The 14827-nt window shown below is 38.0% G+C and overlaps 1 protein-coding gene and 2 long non-coding RNA genes across 4 annotated transcripts; 2 read left to right on the forward strand and 1 right to left on the reverse strand.

Annotated features, from left to right (window-relative positions):
* Window positions 1-211: 211 nt before the first annotated feature.
* Window positions 212-7117, reverse strand: LOC5499672 (neurogenic locus Notch protein). 2 transcript variants are annotated; one of them, XM_048722979.1, is made up of 11 exons: window positions 6939-7115; window positions 5955-6069; window positions 5593-5712; window positions 5198-5317; window positions 4818-4937; window positions 4620-4739; window positions 2422-2544; window positions 1996-2118; window positions 1458-1580; window positions 989-1111; window positions 212-917 (listed from the first exon to the last, which is right to left on the reverse strand). In XM_048722979.1, exons 1-11 carry the CDS (start codon window positions 6948-6950, stop codon window positions 301-303), a joined length of 1716 nt encoding a protein of 571 aa, XP_048578936.1. In that variant the 5' UTR covers window positions 6951-7115; the 3' UTR covers window positions 212-300. The 2 variants fall into 2 exon arrangements, with proteins under 2 accessions (XP_048578936.1, XP_048578937.1); XM_048722980.1 differs by lacking the exon at window positions 1996-2118 and having other exon boundaries at window positions 6939-7117.
* Window positions 6919-7484, forward strand: LOC125560707. The gene is made up of 2 exons (XR_007306810.1): window positions 6919-7012; window positions 7316-7484. It is a non-coding gene; the product is annotated as an uncharacterized LOC125560707 (long non-coding RNA).
* A 2563-nt stretch (window positions 7485-10047) lies between these two features.
* LOC125560708 lies at window positions 10048-12896 on the forward strand. Its single transcript, XR_007306811.1, has 2 exons — window positions 10048-10164; window positions 11700-12896. It is a non-coding gene; the product is annotated as an uncharacterized LOC125560708 (long non-coding RNA).
* The last annotated feature ends 1931 nt before the right edge of the window (window positions 12897-14827 follow it).

The raw sequence follows: 14827 nt of genomic DNA on the forward strand, positions 1-14827 counted from the left end.
CTGAAAGCGCGAATGTGATAAAGCTATGGAGTGATGAGTGATGGGAGGTCATAAGCCAACTCGCTTCGTCATTATACGGACGAAGTTTGAAATTTATAAACGAAAAAGGCGAGACATCCTGTAGGCGTTCTTTTCCCCCTCTCCCCCTCCCCCTTCCCCGCGCATTTTTTCTCCCCCTCCCCCTGCGGAGCACGTTTATCAAGATGGCAGCCGTGTGGTTTTCGTGCCGGAAAAACTATCAAAGCCTACAAGTAGGCTAGTTTGTGTAATGAGCACAAGATTAGCCGATTACACCGCTCTCTAAGCCTGCGATATCCCATAGCACTTAAGCTTGCCAAGGGTGTGATATCCTTCCTCGTATGAGCTGTCAAAATCGCCGAACCTCATCTCGCGTACGGGCAGAGCCGTCTTGTCCGTCAGCAGACCTCCGTCACTGCGCCATGTCATGTCATTGCTGTCGCAGTTACATCCATTAGACGGGCTAGCACACGATGACGTCATCCCACATGCGCACTTGTTACTCCCGGGAGTAGCACCTCCCCAGTACGTCATCTTGGCATTGTTACGTGACACCCACCATGCGTAACCATGTGCAATGAACATCGTCTCGTAGCAATCCCACTGTATGTACTGCTCGCAGTGGGTGGAGACATCTGTGAGGTTTTTCAGTTGATCCCAGGTTGCATTATAGTAACTAACGTGACGGGAGTATGATCCGGGAGGCGAGAGGCCATTCTGGACATAGGTACGGGACTCGCTATCATGACTGATCACCGTCACCCCCACCCCTCCATTAGCAGTCATGTTGCAGTACACTTTGAACGCTGGTTGACCCCCCGGACCGTCAGGGTCGATGGTGTACGTGCCGCTGGAGGACTTGGGAGAGGCGCTTTTGATGGCGCTGCACGAAGAGGCCGCTGAAATGACAATGTTCAGAAGTCAGGCTTAACACAGACAGACGAAAAGGCAGACAGGCAGGTAGACATACCGATGCAGTTTGATCCGTTTTCAAGGTAACCATTTTTACACCTGCAGATGAACGAACCCGGTGTGTTGATACAGAGAGCGTTTCTATGGCAACCATGGGACCCTCCACCGCATTCATCAATATCTAAAACCAGACAGAATGACGTAAGGTTTTGTAATAAGCATCTGATGAGGTATCAACTGGAAGATTTGGATCTTAGATAAACTGAGTCTATGTACAAAGGTATGAAGCGTTCAAATACGGTCTCAACGAAACGCAGTTAATTAAAAAAGACGTCTACACAATATTTCTGTTTCTATTGATATTCTGGGTTATCAATATAAGATTCTGGCAGCACTAAAAGTGATTTGATGAATGGCGTCGTGATTAAAAACTGTTTTGAGCAAAGTGTGTATAGTGCAGGTCAGACGCAAGCTCAATTTTGAGTTAATATCCTAATATGATTTATTTTTACTTAAGCATATTTTACCCGTGCAGTTAAATCCATCACCGGTGAATCCAGGACTGCATTTGCATGTGTACGAGCCAGCGATGTTATCACAGGTAGCGTTGGTATGGCAACTGTGTAAACCCCTAGCGCATTCGTCAATATCTGTGAAAATACAATAAGTAGTACCCGACACATCTTAATGGGAAATGTTAGGAATTTAGTCAGTCTTTCCTTTATTGTTGTTAATTTTTTGTTGTAATAAAATGACAAATTATAATCCAAAAACACAACCTCATAATCAGTGCCGTAGCCAGAATGAGGCAAGTGAGACACTCGCCTTGGTAAAATTTTGATGTTTAGTGTGAAAAGTATGAGATAAAACACCTGCTTTTGTTGGATTTATCATCCAGCTTCTAGCTTTGCCTAGGTATTTTTTTTTAATTCTGGCTACAGGCCTGATAATTGGCGTGTGCTAAATTCAATTGTTAAAAATACCACTGCACAGACCAGATGCATTCCGCGAACCTCAATTTTGAGATAATATCCTAATGATTCTTATTACTTAAACATATTTTACCCGTGCAGTTGAATCCATCACCGGTGAATCCATGGCTACATTTGCAAGTGTACGAGCCAGCGATGTTATCACATGTAGCGTTAGCATGGCAACCGTGTAAACCCTTCGCGCATTCGTCAATATCTGTGAAAATACAATAAGTGGTAGTACCCGACACATCTTCATGGGAAAAGTTAGGAAGTTAATCAATATTTCCTTTGTTGTTGTTAATTTTATTGTAATATAATGACAAACTATTATCCATAAACATAACCTCATAATTGAAGTGATAAATTCTACAGCTAAAAATACTGTTGCAAAGACGCATGTTGTCGTGCTTAAAAGATGTTTAGAGCAAAATATGTATAGTGCAGTCAGACGAATTGCGCGGACCTCAATTTTGAGATTATATCCTAAATGATTCATTATTACTTAAACATATTTTACCCGTGCAGTTGAATCCATCACCGGTGAATCCATGGCTACATTTGCAAGTGTACGAGCCAGCGATATTATCACATGTAGCGTTAGCATGGCAACCGTGTAAACCCTTCGCGCATTCGTCAATATCTGTGAAAATACAATAAGTGGTAGCACCCGACACATCTTCATGGGAAATGTTAGGGAGTGAGTCAGTCTTTCCTTTATTACTGTTTTTAGAAATAAAATGACAAATGAATATCCAAAAACAAAACCTCATGATTGGCGTGATAAATTCAATGGTTAAAAATGCCACTGCAAAGACGCATGTGGTCGTGGATAAAAACTGTTTTAAGCAAAGTATGAATAGTGCAGTCAGACTCACTGCACGGAAGCTCAATTTTGAGATAATATACGAATGATTCATTTTTTACTTCACGGGGGGGGGTGCTCCTCCGTTTTTCAAGAACGGCTCAGGCTATGACCATCAAAATTACAGACAATAATCGCCAGCATGCAAAAAATCATTACTCCCTATTTTGGGTGTGGTCGAATCAATAATACAATGTCTTGATATTCTTTCAAATATTGCCTAAATTATCACATATCGCGTTGAAATCCTTTCACATCATTTAGATATGTCAAAATAAGCCTTTAACGGCTTTACAATACAAAAAGGCAAAAAAAAAACGTTTATAATCAATTTTTTGGAAAGAATTTTCCATCTTCGATTCTAATGATTTTTGCAAAAGAAAATAAGTCTGTTATTATTGCAAAAAAAGTATTTGCATTCATGTAAATGTATCACAGTAATGATAAATGCATAATATTAGCTTTTAAAGTGTCATCTAGTAAATCTAGTGACATTTTTAACAACGGCGTTTCTAGTGCTATTGTGAGACTTGTATCCTAAACAAACTTATAATGTCAAATGAGGCATTGAAATCTGTAAAGCAGGACCAAAATATTAAAAATCCACTACTTTTAAGTTTTTTGGAAAACCTATGTGTAAAAAAACGGTTGCCATGGTAACATGGAGCGTTTCCTCGACATGTCACGTCCGCAGATAGATTTTAGGAAAAGTCACCAACTTCGTCTCTATGGTTCAGAAGTTATAGCAATTTTCCCGGAGGGGGGGCTTAAGATTGTTGTTGTTTTAAAATAGCGCCATTGTCTTGCGGGCGATTTAATTGGAGGACTGTAATACGCATTATTATTCACTACCGACACTCAAGGTGCGTGTTTTATCTTGTTTTTTGCCGGTGAAGAAAGCTTTTCAGCCACTATTTCCACATTATTTAGGAAGACAAGAACATAACGTAACGAAGAAATGACCAAGCAATGCGTGCTTCAGGATAAAGATCATTGGCAAATAAAGATTGATGACCTCGGGAAAGATGTTAGTTTATTCCACTCGATCACTCAAACTCGAACCTATTCTTTGTTTTATCACTAATAAGTACTATTACCTGTAATTAAAACTGTAGGTTAATAACCACGAAACGAGAAGTCGAACACATAGGAAGTATATATTTCATTGCTATGATTTGCAAATTCGACTCACGGCAAAACTTCTACATTCTGTTTGTTCCTCTTGCATTTTCGAGTTGCATCGACACGAACGCAAAATGCGAAGGACAAAAGCGAAGATTGTCCTTATCTTGTGTTAAATATACTCATAAAATGGAAAAGGAATTCTGTATTGTTCCTGGACGTCAGTGAATGCTTAATACAAGTTTCATGAACCATTTTACATACTTCAATTTTTCGTGACCTTCGGCCTTCGGCTCGAGGTGATAAAACCTCTTTCATATAACATCGCATAAATGCCAGCATATAGATAAATCTTAAAATTATTTTCCAGGTACTGTTGTAAACAATAAAGTAATAACTATTTAAACTTTGAGCCGCATATTGACGATTTTAACGCGATTTTAACCACAATAGAAGAGGTTTGTTTGAAACAATTTGTAGACTTTTTATTTTAGCGCCGAGCTAAAATAGAGCCTCGATCTAATGTAGGCTTGGTTGCTTATAGGCCTTTAAGCATATATGCTTTAGCGATTTTACCCAAGTATCCCAGTAATAATTACACGTGCTTTGGCGTTTTACCACGGGTGGAGTTTATAAATTTATAATTTTGTAGAAATAGAAAAGCGCCAATAAAAAGCTAAAGCAGTTTTGTTTATTTTATTCATATCTTTATTTTTTCATATAATAGCTACCTTGAGTTATACAGTCATTTCCGGTAAACCCAGCAGAACAAGTGCAGTTGTAGCCAGAGTTGTCCTCCTTGTTAGTGCAGGTTGCATTGTTTTTGCAAGGACTTGAATCACACGGCTTAACTATGAATGAATATAAAAGCACCGATCAAATGTTAAAGCAGTTTTATTTTTCGTTTATTTTGATTTAAATTTTGCTACCTTGAGTTTCACAATCACTTCCCGTAAACCCAGCAGAACAAGTGCAGTTGTAGCCAGAGTTATCTTTGTCGTTAATGCAGGTTGCATTGTTTTTGCAAGGACTTGAATCACATGGTTTCACTACGAAGGAATAGAATACCTCATCAATACTAAAGCATTTGCATTTTTCTGTTCTTATCTAGTTCAGAACAAGTTTCTTGAGTTTCACACCCGGCAGAACATAAGTGCAGTTGTAGCCAGAATTGTCGTCCTTTTTAGTCAGGGTGCATTGTTTTTGCAAGAACTCGAGTCACACTTTATAATTTTGTATAAATAGAAAAGCACCAATCAAAAGCTAAAAATAATTTTTTTTTCGTTTTATTTGATTTATATTTTGTTACCTTGAGTTTCGCAGTCACTTCCCGTAAACCCAGTAGAACAGGTGCAGTTGTAGCTAGAGTTGTCGTCCTTGTTAGTGCAGGTTGCATTGTTTTTGCAAGGAATTGTATCACATGGTTTTACTACGAAAGAATAGAACACCGTTCATCAATACTAAAGGATTTGCATCTGTTTTCCTGTTTATCTTGTTCAGAACAATTTTTCTTGAGTTTCACAATCTTTTTTAGTAAACCCGGCCGAACAAAGTGCAGCAACCAGCGTTTTCTTCCTTATTAACGCAAGTTGCGCCGTTTTTGCAATGACTTGAATCACACGTTATCACTTTGAAGAAATAGAAAAGTACCGATCGAAAGTCAAAGCATTTTTTATTCGTTTTAATTGATTAATATTTTTTGACCTTGAGTTTCACAGTCACTTCCTGTAAACCCAGCAGAACAAGTGCAGTTGTAGCCAGAGTTGTCCTCCTTGTTGATGCAGGTTGCATTGTTTTTGCAAGGGCTTGAATCGCACGATTTTACTAGGGAAAGAATAAAGAATGTATCAAAATATCGGTCAAAGTTATGACAGTTGTTTTCGGTATTGCAGTCAACACGTGAATAAGACAGCACATATGATTTGGCGGTCTTACCACAAGTATCCCAGTAATCATTAAATTTGATTTGGCGGTGTTACCACAAGTATCCAGTAATCATTACATATTATTTGGAGGTCTTACCACAGGTATCCCAGTAATCATTACATGTGCTTTGGCGGTCTTACCGCGTGTGGCGTTTGCGCATGCGCCTGAAGATGATCCTTTCTGGCATTCACAGCGATGAGTGTTGTCCGCAAAGTTAACTCTACATATGTACTCCTCGGTGCAGTTGCATGAATTCTGGGAAAAGAAGACGAAAACGACTGTTAGAAACTAAAATTTCTTAGAAACTAGAACTAGAAAAATCTCATTAAGCACGAACGCGCGCTATCTAAGGGATAGCTTCGCCCCCTTTTCCGCAAGCTCTCGCGCAAGTCGTTGTCATTCACAGATGGACTTTATTGAGTGCGGACCTAAACTGCCAGAAGAAAATGAGCAAAAAGTAATGTCGTACGACAAACTACGACACATTTAAAGTAAAAGATAATGTTAAAGAATTATCCGGCAATTTATTAGGGAAAGTGTTTGGAGTCAATTCTCTTTAAAGACTACAACAGAATATGTCTTTGAGAAATCAGACAATGCGCCCGCGCATTTTTAATGGCGTCAATCAGGTGCGCGCGCTGACAAACAACAAATTTGCAAAATTCATTACTTCAAAACCAGTCTAATCCTCCGTTATTTTTCGTTTTTCTCTAAGAAAAGGCTAATAATAAATTGCGTTCACTTCAATGGTGTGTTTCTGGCTAATTTTGAAATATAATATAGCTTTCTGGCTCTTCTACACCTTTTGCTTTTCATTAACGAGAAATACGCATTCATTTTAGCCAAAATACGCCGATGTACTTTCATTTAAGCGAAAGTAAAATCATTTGAACTAAAAGGAAATACATTAACGAACTTTGCATAATCGAGTGCACACAATTGCATTTTCTTACCATTCATTTACACTATTCGACAACCAGGAATGAAAAATCTATTTTCATTTGTGCGTTGATACATAACAATAGCACAAATAAAATTCCAATAATACGAGAACTCGCAATCAATACAGTGAACGAAATATTCATTGCATGCGCGAATTTACACAATTGTCATACCAACGCTACCTGTGATAACATCGCTGGCTCGTACACTTGCAAATGTAGCCATGGATTCACCGGTGATGGATTCAACTGCACGGGTAAAATATGTTTAAGTAATAATGAATCATTTAGGATATAATCTACAAATTGAGGTCCGCGAAAATCGTCTGACTGCACTATACACACTTTGCTCTAAACGTTCTTTAAGCACGACCACATGCGTCTTCGCAGCAATATTTTTAGCTATTGAATTTATCACGTCAATTATGAGGTTATGTTTATGGATAATAGTTTGTCATTATATTACAATAAAAGTAACAACAACAAAGGAAAGATTGACTAACTTCCTAACATTTCCCATGAAGATGTGTCGGGTGCTACCACTTATTGTATTTTCACAGATATTGACGAATGCGCGAAGGGTTTACACGGTTGCCATGCTAACGCTACCTGTGATAACATCGCTGGCTCGTACACTTGCAAATGTAGCCATTGATTCACCGGTGATGGATTCAACTGCACGGGTAAAATATGTTTAAGTAATAATAAATCATTTAGGATATTATCTCCAAATTGAGGTCCGCGCAATTCGTCTGAATATTTCGTTTACTGTATTGATTGCGAGGTCTTGTATTATTGATATTTTGTTTGTGTTATTGTTATGTATCAACGCGCAAATGAAAATAGTTTTTTTATTCCTGGTTTTTGAATAGTGTAAATGAATGTGAAGAAAATGCAATTGTGTGCACTCAATTATGTAAAGCTCGTTAATGTATTTCCTTTTAGTTCGAATGATTTTACTTTCGCTTAAATGACAGTACATCGGCGTAAATGTTTGTAATTTTGGCTAAAATGAATGCGTATTTCTCGGTAATGAAAAACAAAAGGTGTATTCTGAGTTCTGCACATAGTGAAGTGAAATTCCGAATGACAGCTTGCCTAAGGCAAGTCCCTTTTATAAGTGTGCGCGCGTGCTTAAAGCTTTCCATCTAAATCTATGAAACCTGCCCGAATTATTTGACCTGCTACCTAAGGTCACTTGAAACAGCCCTCTTTAGACCCCTATCATTCGTCTGCTATTTTGAATGAATCGACCTAAAATACCTGGTGATGAGGGTGATGCCGACATAGGGAAAAAAATGACATAAAATTTTCCCATTCTCAATGTATAAGCTCAAGATTCCGCATACAAGGAGTTCCTCTGACCAGAAGCTTAAATCCAAATTTTAAAGAAATTTAGAAGGTTTGAAATTTAAATAATAGCGAGCAAAGTTGGCTTAATTTCTGATCAGAGCCCGACTTCTTCCTAAAAACAAGGAGAATTCATACTTTGAACATTTGAAAATTGCACTTCAAGCATCATATCACGAAGAAAAATCCATTAGAAAAAAATAATTTTTGGATATGTTGGTTTACATAAGATAATGAACCTCTATGCAAAAATTCAAGATTACCTAAGTACCTTATTTTGTGAAAACTTGCCATATTTTTGCTCTGTCGGTGATACCTAGGTTTCCGAATGCCTTGTAAGCGTGGTTAAAGTCATCGCGCCTCGAGAGATGGGATTTCATCGCTAACCACTGGATAACATGGCAAAATCAAGATGGCGAACGAGCAGTTACTATGCTTTAGCAGAAAGCACAGGCTTCCAATAAATTGCAAATTTGGATTTTACTGAATAAAGCTGATAGCTAGAGAGGGCAAAAATCGAGATTTAACTTAACAAAATCTATAAAAATTTTCGGCGTACACTGGGAGGATAAAAAAAAGAATAATTGAAGCTGGACTCCCAAATATGGTTACCCTGCACTGCTAGCAAGTTAATTGGTATGTGATGTCCAAATAAGGAATTGAGCGAGAGACAAGTAAAACGACAGTTTTTAAAACAAACATTGATGGATAAGCGGTTAGGGTCATAACTAAAATTGGAGGTATCAGTTTACCTCATGTTTATGCAAAAAGGCGGCCATAGCCTCAGCCACGCAGAAAACGTTCTTCTGTCGGCCGAATAATACTCCTCCCATGTGATTTATTGCGTTTACTGCATGCTAGAGGAAGCCTGACGCCATTTTGTAAAGAGAATCACACGGCAAAAAAGTCCCCGTTTTTCATTAATTTTCTAAGTGAGAAAACGTATAGAAAATCCGCAATAATCTTAAATATTCTTTGGATTTTCCCGTCCTTGTAAAATTAGAGATTTTCCATGGCGTTTTCCTCGCATTTTCCACATCAGATAATCTCACATTTTCAGGCTCCGTTAATCTGAGATATTCCAGGCATTTTCCTCGAATATTCCTTTGCAAGAAAATTTGGAAAAATCCATCGCGTTTTCTCGGCGTTTACCTAGAAGGATAACTCGAGTAATCTAAAGCTTTTACTTAACAGAAAACGCATGGAAAAACTAACCCCGTTTGGTCGCATTTTCCTCGCATTTTCCTTGGTAGGAAAATTTGGAAAAATCGATCGCGTTTTCCCGGCGTTTATCGAGAGGATAACGCGAGTAGTCCAAAGATTTTCCTGACTAGAAAACGCATGGAAAATTAACCCCGTAAAATAACCCCGTTTGGTCGCATTTTCCTCGCATATTCCTTGGCAAGAAAATGTTGGAAAAATCCATCGTGTTTCCCGGCGTTTACCGAGAAGGATAACGCGAGTAATCCAAAGATTTTCTGACCAGAAAACGCATGGAAAATTAACCCCGTATAATAACCCCGTTTGGTCGCATTTTCCTCGCATATTCCTTGGTAGGAAAATTTGGAAAAATCAATCGCTTTATCCCGGCGTTTACCGAGAGGATAACGCAAGTAATATAAAAAAAATTCCTGTCTAGAAAACGCATGAAAAATTAACCCCGTAACTTAAAATAACAGCGTTTGGTCGCATTTTTCTCGCATATTCCTTGGTAGGGAAATTATGGAAAAATCCATCGCGTTATCCCGGCGTTTACCGAGAAGGATAACGCGAGTAATAAAAGATGCAAGATGCCGGTTCCTTGCCTAAAATAGATCCTCTCGAACAAATTGGCGGAGTTATTGAGGGGATCTGGCTTTGGGCTACCTGTGAATTCATGGCGCGAGTACTGGGTCCAGTGGGTGGAAACCAGGCAAAATTCAAATTCAAAAGAAAACTCGGTTGGATCAGTCTTTGTGAGCTTTATAGCGGGTTTCAGCTGAGTTTTTGTGAAAAATTCTCTACAACAGCTATAGAAACTGGCCTTTACCCGTGCTCAAGGAGAATTCAAGTCGAAATGGTGAGTATTCTGGTAGAAACACTGATAAACACATTGACCCCTCAACCGGCCTGTACCGGCTTTGGGAAGTACCCACAACCCAAAAAATCATAAATACTCAGGCATCAGTCTAAGGGATAAATGGTCTTGAAGATATGCATCCAACCAAGGTGTTGGCAACTACTCTTCAGCCAAATAGTGTAAACAATTTTTGAATCAATTTGGTTTCAGAAAAGACAGCATTTAGGAGAGCTGTGGTGATTCATTAGAAAATTATTTTCTCATCAGGGCAAAGCCAAACAAGAAAAAATCATCATGAATCCACCTTTGCTTGCAAATATCCATAAGCAAAGCACTCAATTATGCCCCAAAAGACTTCATGATGTCCTGAGACACTCTCCTAATATGCTCATAGCTGTATTTTTTTATGAAAAATACAAGCAACCATCAACTTGTGCTGGCTTCAGCACAACGACGAGGGATTAAAAGTGGGGACCGCAAAGCACTGTTGGAAAGCTTGGATACCGCTGACTAGGTGCAGCTGTGTTTGACTTTGACGGGCTGTATAAAACTCTGAATAGGGGGGAGGTATCTGTTTTCAGTCTGTTTTTTGTATATTCAGCTCAAAAATAGCCAGGAGTCAATCGGTTAATTACGAGCGTTTTGGCATTCAGACAATCACTCGTTGAGATGATGAGGTTGTAAAAAAGCCAAATAGCCTTTATCTCGATAATGTTATGTGTAAGTTTGCTTTTCAACTCAAGTTTAAGATTTAGAAAATGTGGACAAAGTGTTTCCTCCTTTCTATGTGTGTTTATTAGACGCGTTATCTTAAGGCACGTCGATTTGGTGAATAGGCGCCATTAAACTGAAGCCCCAACGACATAAACTACATAAGATCAATTTACTCTGTGCTTGGTACTCCAAGGTATAACCGACACAATCGAATTACAACCAAGCGTTCGAATGTGTTCGATTTCCTGAAGAATTTTTATAATTAGATTCTATTTGATTATTGAACATAATTCGATTGTCTTTGATTATAAATAAGTATTTGATTGAATACTTTAATTCGTTCAAATTATTGCATCTGGACATAACAAATAAGTACAGACTGGGCCAAGTAAAATTTGTTTCCTCTCCCTGCCCGTGTCATTTTTGGGGCCACTTAAACAAATATGTGTTATGATTAACTAAAAGGCTAAACTAAACTATAAGTAACCTAGTGCCTTGTAAACATTACAGAATAAACATAAGTAGTTTTTGATAACAAAATGCTCTGAAGAATGTAGATATATACTATGTTGTCTTCCAAACATGTATTGTCATGTAAAAAAACATATTAGCAGAAAAAATAGAAATACAGACAATAAAATAAAATGCCACCCACCCACAATTTTGTTTTTCTAGAAATCGGGACGGGAAACACCACCTAATAATCTCAAATAGTTGAATTTGCACCCACTCATGGATCATGGTCTCCTTACCCTGAGCATAAGCTCTTATATAACAAAAACAGTTAACATTTTCAATGTCCATTTATGTATTCATTGTAGAAATCAAATAACACCAAGCGTCTTTTGCCACAGAGGAGAGAGAAGCAAAGCCAGGATGCAACATGATGATGGGTTATCCAGCTGGTTCTTTGAAAACCTTGGGATCTTTATATCAACAACTAGATGTAAGGCATGAAGGGACATGTTTTCTTCAATTGTAGACTCTGGGATTGTCAGTAAGCAAGCACCAGGAGACATTATAGAGGCTCTCCATGGCTGGATCACTGGAAAGCCCAAGTAGTAGTATCTAGAATTTCATGGCATTTCATACAGCCCTTCTTGCCATGCATCCACAGTAAACACCCACAATAAGAACCCACTTTTTTCTGAGTTACTATAGCCTAAACATATTCTTATATGAGAGGTGCTCAGTGATATTTTAGGCTATTTACTATAGGCTCTTCCTCTTATAGTAGATTCTTATTTTTATATGAAGTTATGGTAGCATTGTCAGGCAGACTTATTGATGTAGATTGTAAAAAGAGTCTTCTTATTTTTCTTTTTTTTTCCTGACCATCCTCATCTCTAAAATTATGAACCTGCTCCAAATGCTTGGCCTAATAGATTCTTATACAAAAATGGGGTTCTAATTTGAACATTTTAGGCCAACAGGTTCTTATACACAGGTGCTCACTGCAGTTGTAAAAGTTCAATATGTTCTATTTAAAAAAAGATCTTTCTTTTTTGACCCTCACCTTGTGGCATTTATTTATTTAGTAATGCTCATTTAGTTATTTTTTTATCGAATGTTTTTAGAGAAACTCAGCGATTTTACTAAGTAGAAGTTGTATTGCACAGTACCTTTTATATGAAAATTATATTATTGTTACTAGAAATGAGAGGGTTATTAGGTATTCTTTTACGTTCCAATTGTTTATGCGAGTACCCGGGGTTCCAGAGGCTGAATATCCGCTTTTCCCAGCATGCTAGGGGGCGGGAGAATCGAAAAATCTCGCTTCGCTCGAAAAACTCTCGGAGCCTCTGGTCTCCAGGGTATTATGCGAGTTAAAATAGTTTAAATACTTATTTATTTGAGAGCGATTACAAGTTGTTATTTAATATGAACGATTATAATGACATGCTGTTTATTTAAAGTATATAGGATTTTAAGCAGGGAACGTTTACAAGAAACTATTTAGTGCTATGTAAAATTACGATACGATGTGACATGTTAAATAAATTTGTATTTTATTAACATAATGTGTTGGTTATCTTTAAATACATAGACAACTCTGAGAGAGGAAGGTAAAAGATTGATGATCCAGCGGGAAAAATCGGAGAAAACCCGAATTCTGAAGGAATAATCCTGAGAAGAATATGCTTCGAAAACTCGAATAATCCTGTAGGCAAAATGCTGGGAAAACTCGAATTATCTTGAATAATCCTATAGAGAAAATGCTGGGAAAACTGGAATTTTCTAAAATAATCCTGTAGGAAAAACGCGCATTATCTTCGAATAATCCTACAATGATCAAGTAGGAAAACTTACATTTCCCGTCTGGTAAAACGCGAGTTTCCCTTCCGTTTTCCTTAGAAGAAAAACGCTTGGAAAACTCGCATTTTCCTGAATTTCCCAATTCTGGAAAACGTGAAAGAAAACGCACTCCAAACTTGGAAAACTGTTAGGAAGATGCCGAGGAAAATGCGCGTTTTCCGATCGGATAATTCGAGGAAAATGCCAAGATTTTGTTGCGTTTTCTGCGAATTTCCCTCGCATTATCCGAACAGAAAACGCGGACTTTTTTGCCGTGTCAGTGCGATCGTGGCGAGAAAATATTTATTTAAAGATTTATGGCTAACGTCACTCAAAATTTCGCCCTCATGTGTGCCCGATCGATCTGAGAAAGTTGGGACTTTCGTTAGGTCCGGACGGTGTCAGCAAAAAAGGAAATACATCGACAGAATCTACAATAGTTTGTCATCATTTTGATGCTTTGAACAAGCGAATACCTCGTGGGTATCTCATGGTACCCCGCCATTTAGTTTTTGCTAACATTTTCGCAAGTGACTACCGTATCATGGAATATCACGTTCAGTACCTAATAGCGTGTTTGAGGAGGTAACTCGCATACATTAAAGTCACAGAAGAAAGGTAGCCGGCTAAAACAAGCAAGAAGCAGGGTTGCGGTGAACCATTTTCGTCTTGCCTTTTCGTTTTGGTTGGGGTGCTAGCAGTTGCGAATAATGATAATCGATGAAAAGGACTGGCCTAGTGAGCACATGGGTATGGGCTTATATATCTGGGATATTTTTTCAGGGGGTTTGCTCTTGAGATACATGACAAGTGGAATTTTCTGAAGCATGCTATAATAAATCATTTTATACCTATCTTACACCATGCTATTTTACGTAAATCCAGTGCATGATGCAAAGTTTGGGGGGATACTGCCAAATAAACAAAGCAATTTCTGCCGTATTCTCTTTGGCTTGGTATAAACATACATGCCGTACATTTAAAGACTTTCTTTTATAAAGATGAAATGTTCATGTAAACTTAGTTGCACCCTTTAGTAAAGCGGACAGAATTTCTGTTCAAAAGAAGAGAGTTCATGTTGGTGTAATTGACAATTGATCATTCAGTTACCTTATTTTGTAATTTTCATAACATTGTCAGTCTAAAATGGGATGCCTGATCAAAACTATAATCTTTAATGTTCGAAAATGATTCTGTCTTTTTAACCTACATTTTCTGTGGGGCTTTCATGTCTCTATACCTCATTTCTAATGAACACACCCATAGAGACAGATCCAGGGTTGGGAATGGAGGTGATTTTCATCTGAAGACATCATATAAGCTAACTGTCACCAAATTTTTCTCCTAAGTCTGCTTAATGCTTCGGAGCATTTAGAAAGGGGTTGTTGGGTTAGTTTTCTGGAGATGATTGTGGCTAGTTTTAATTCTGGTACACACTTGCAAAGCACAGGATCACATAATTTTCCGCTAGAATACGCAAAGTAAATTAGTGGCACAAAATAATAGAAACAATGCAATTCCAGCATATTACATTCAAATCATTATCATTTCTGCTGCTTTACCACACTTTTAGGCCAAAATAATGCAGAATTGTTTCTAGTGTGCACAAAACTTGTAAAATCTAACAATATTCATGAATTTCAGTTAGTTGACA

The sequence above is a fragment of the Nematostella vectensis genome, chromosome 15, assembly GCF_932526225.1.
Source record: "Nematostella vectensis chromosome 15, jaNemVect1.1, whole genome shotgun sequence".
NCBI classification, from domain to species: domain Eukaryota; kingdom Metazoa; phylum Cnidaria; class Anthozoa; order Actiniaria; family Edwardsiidae; genus Nematostella; species Nematostella vectensis.

Bases quoted from the DNA above. Each gene is read 5' to 3' on its own strand.
- LOC5499672 (XM_048722979.1), bottom strand. The intron at 4,938-5,197 runs GTAACAAAATAT...ATTCCTTCGTAG, and splicing joins AAGTGACTGCGAAACTCAAG to TGAAACCATGTGATTCAAGT. The intron at 4,740-4,817 runs GTAGCAAAATTT...ATTCATTCATAG, and splicing joins AAGTGATTGTGAAACTCAAG to TTAAGCCGTGTGATTCAAGT.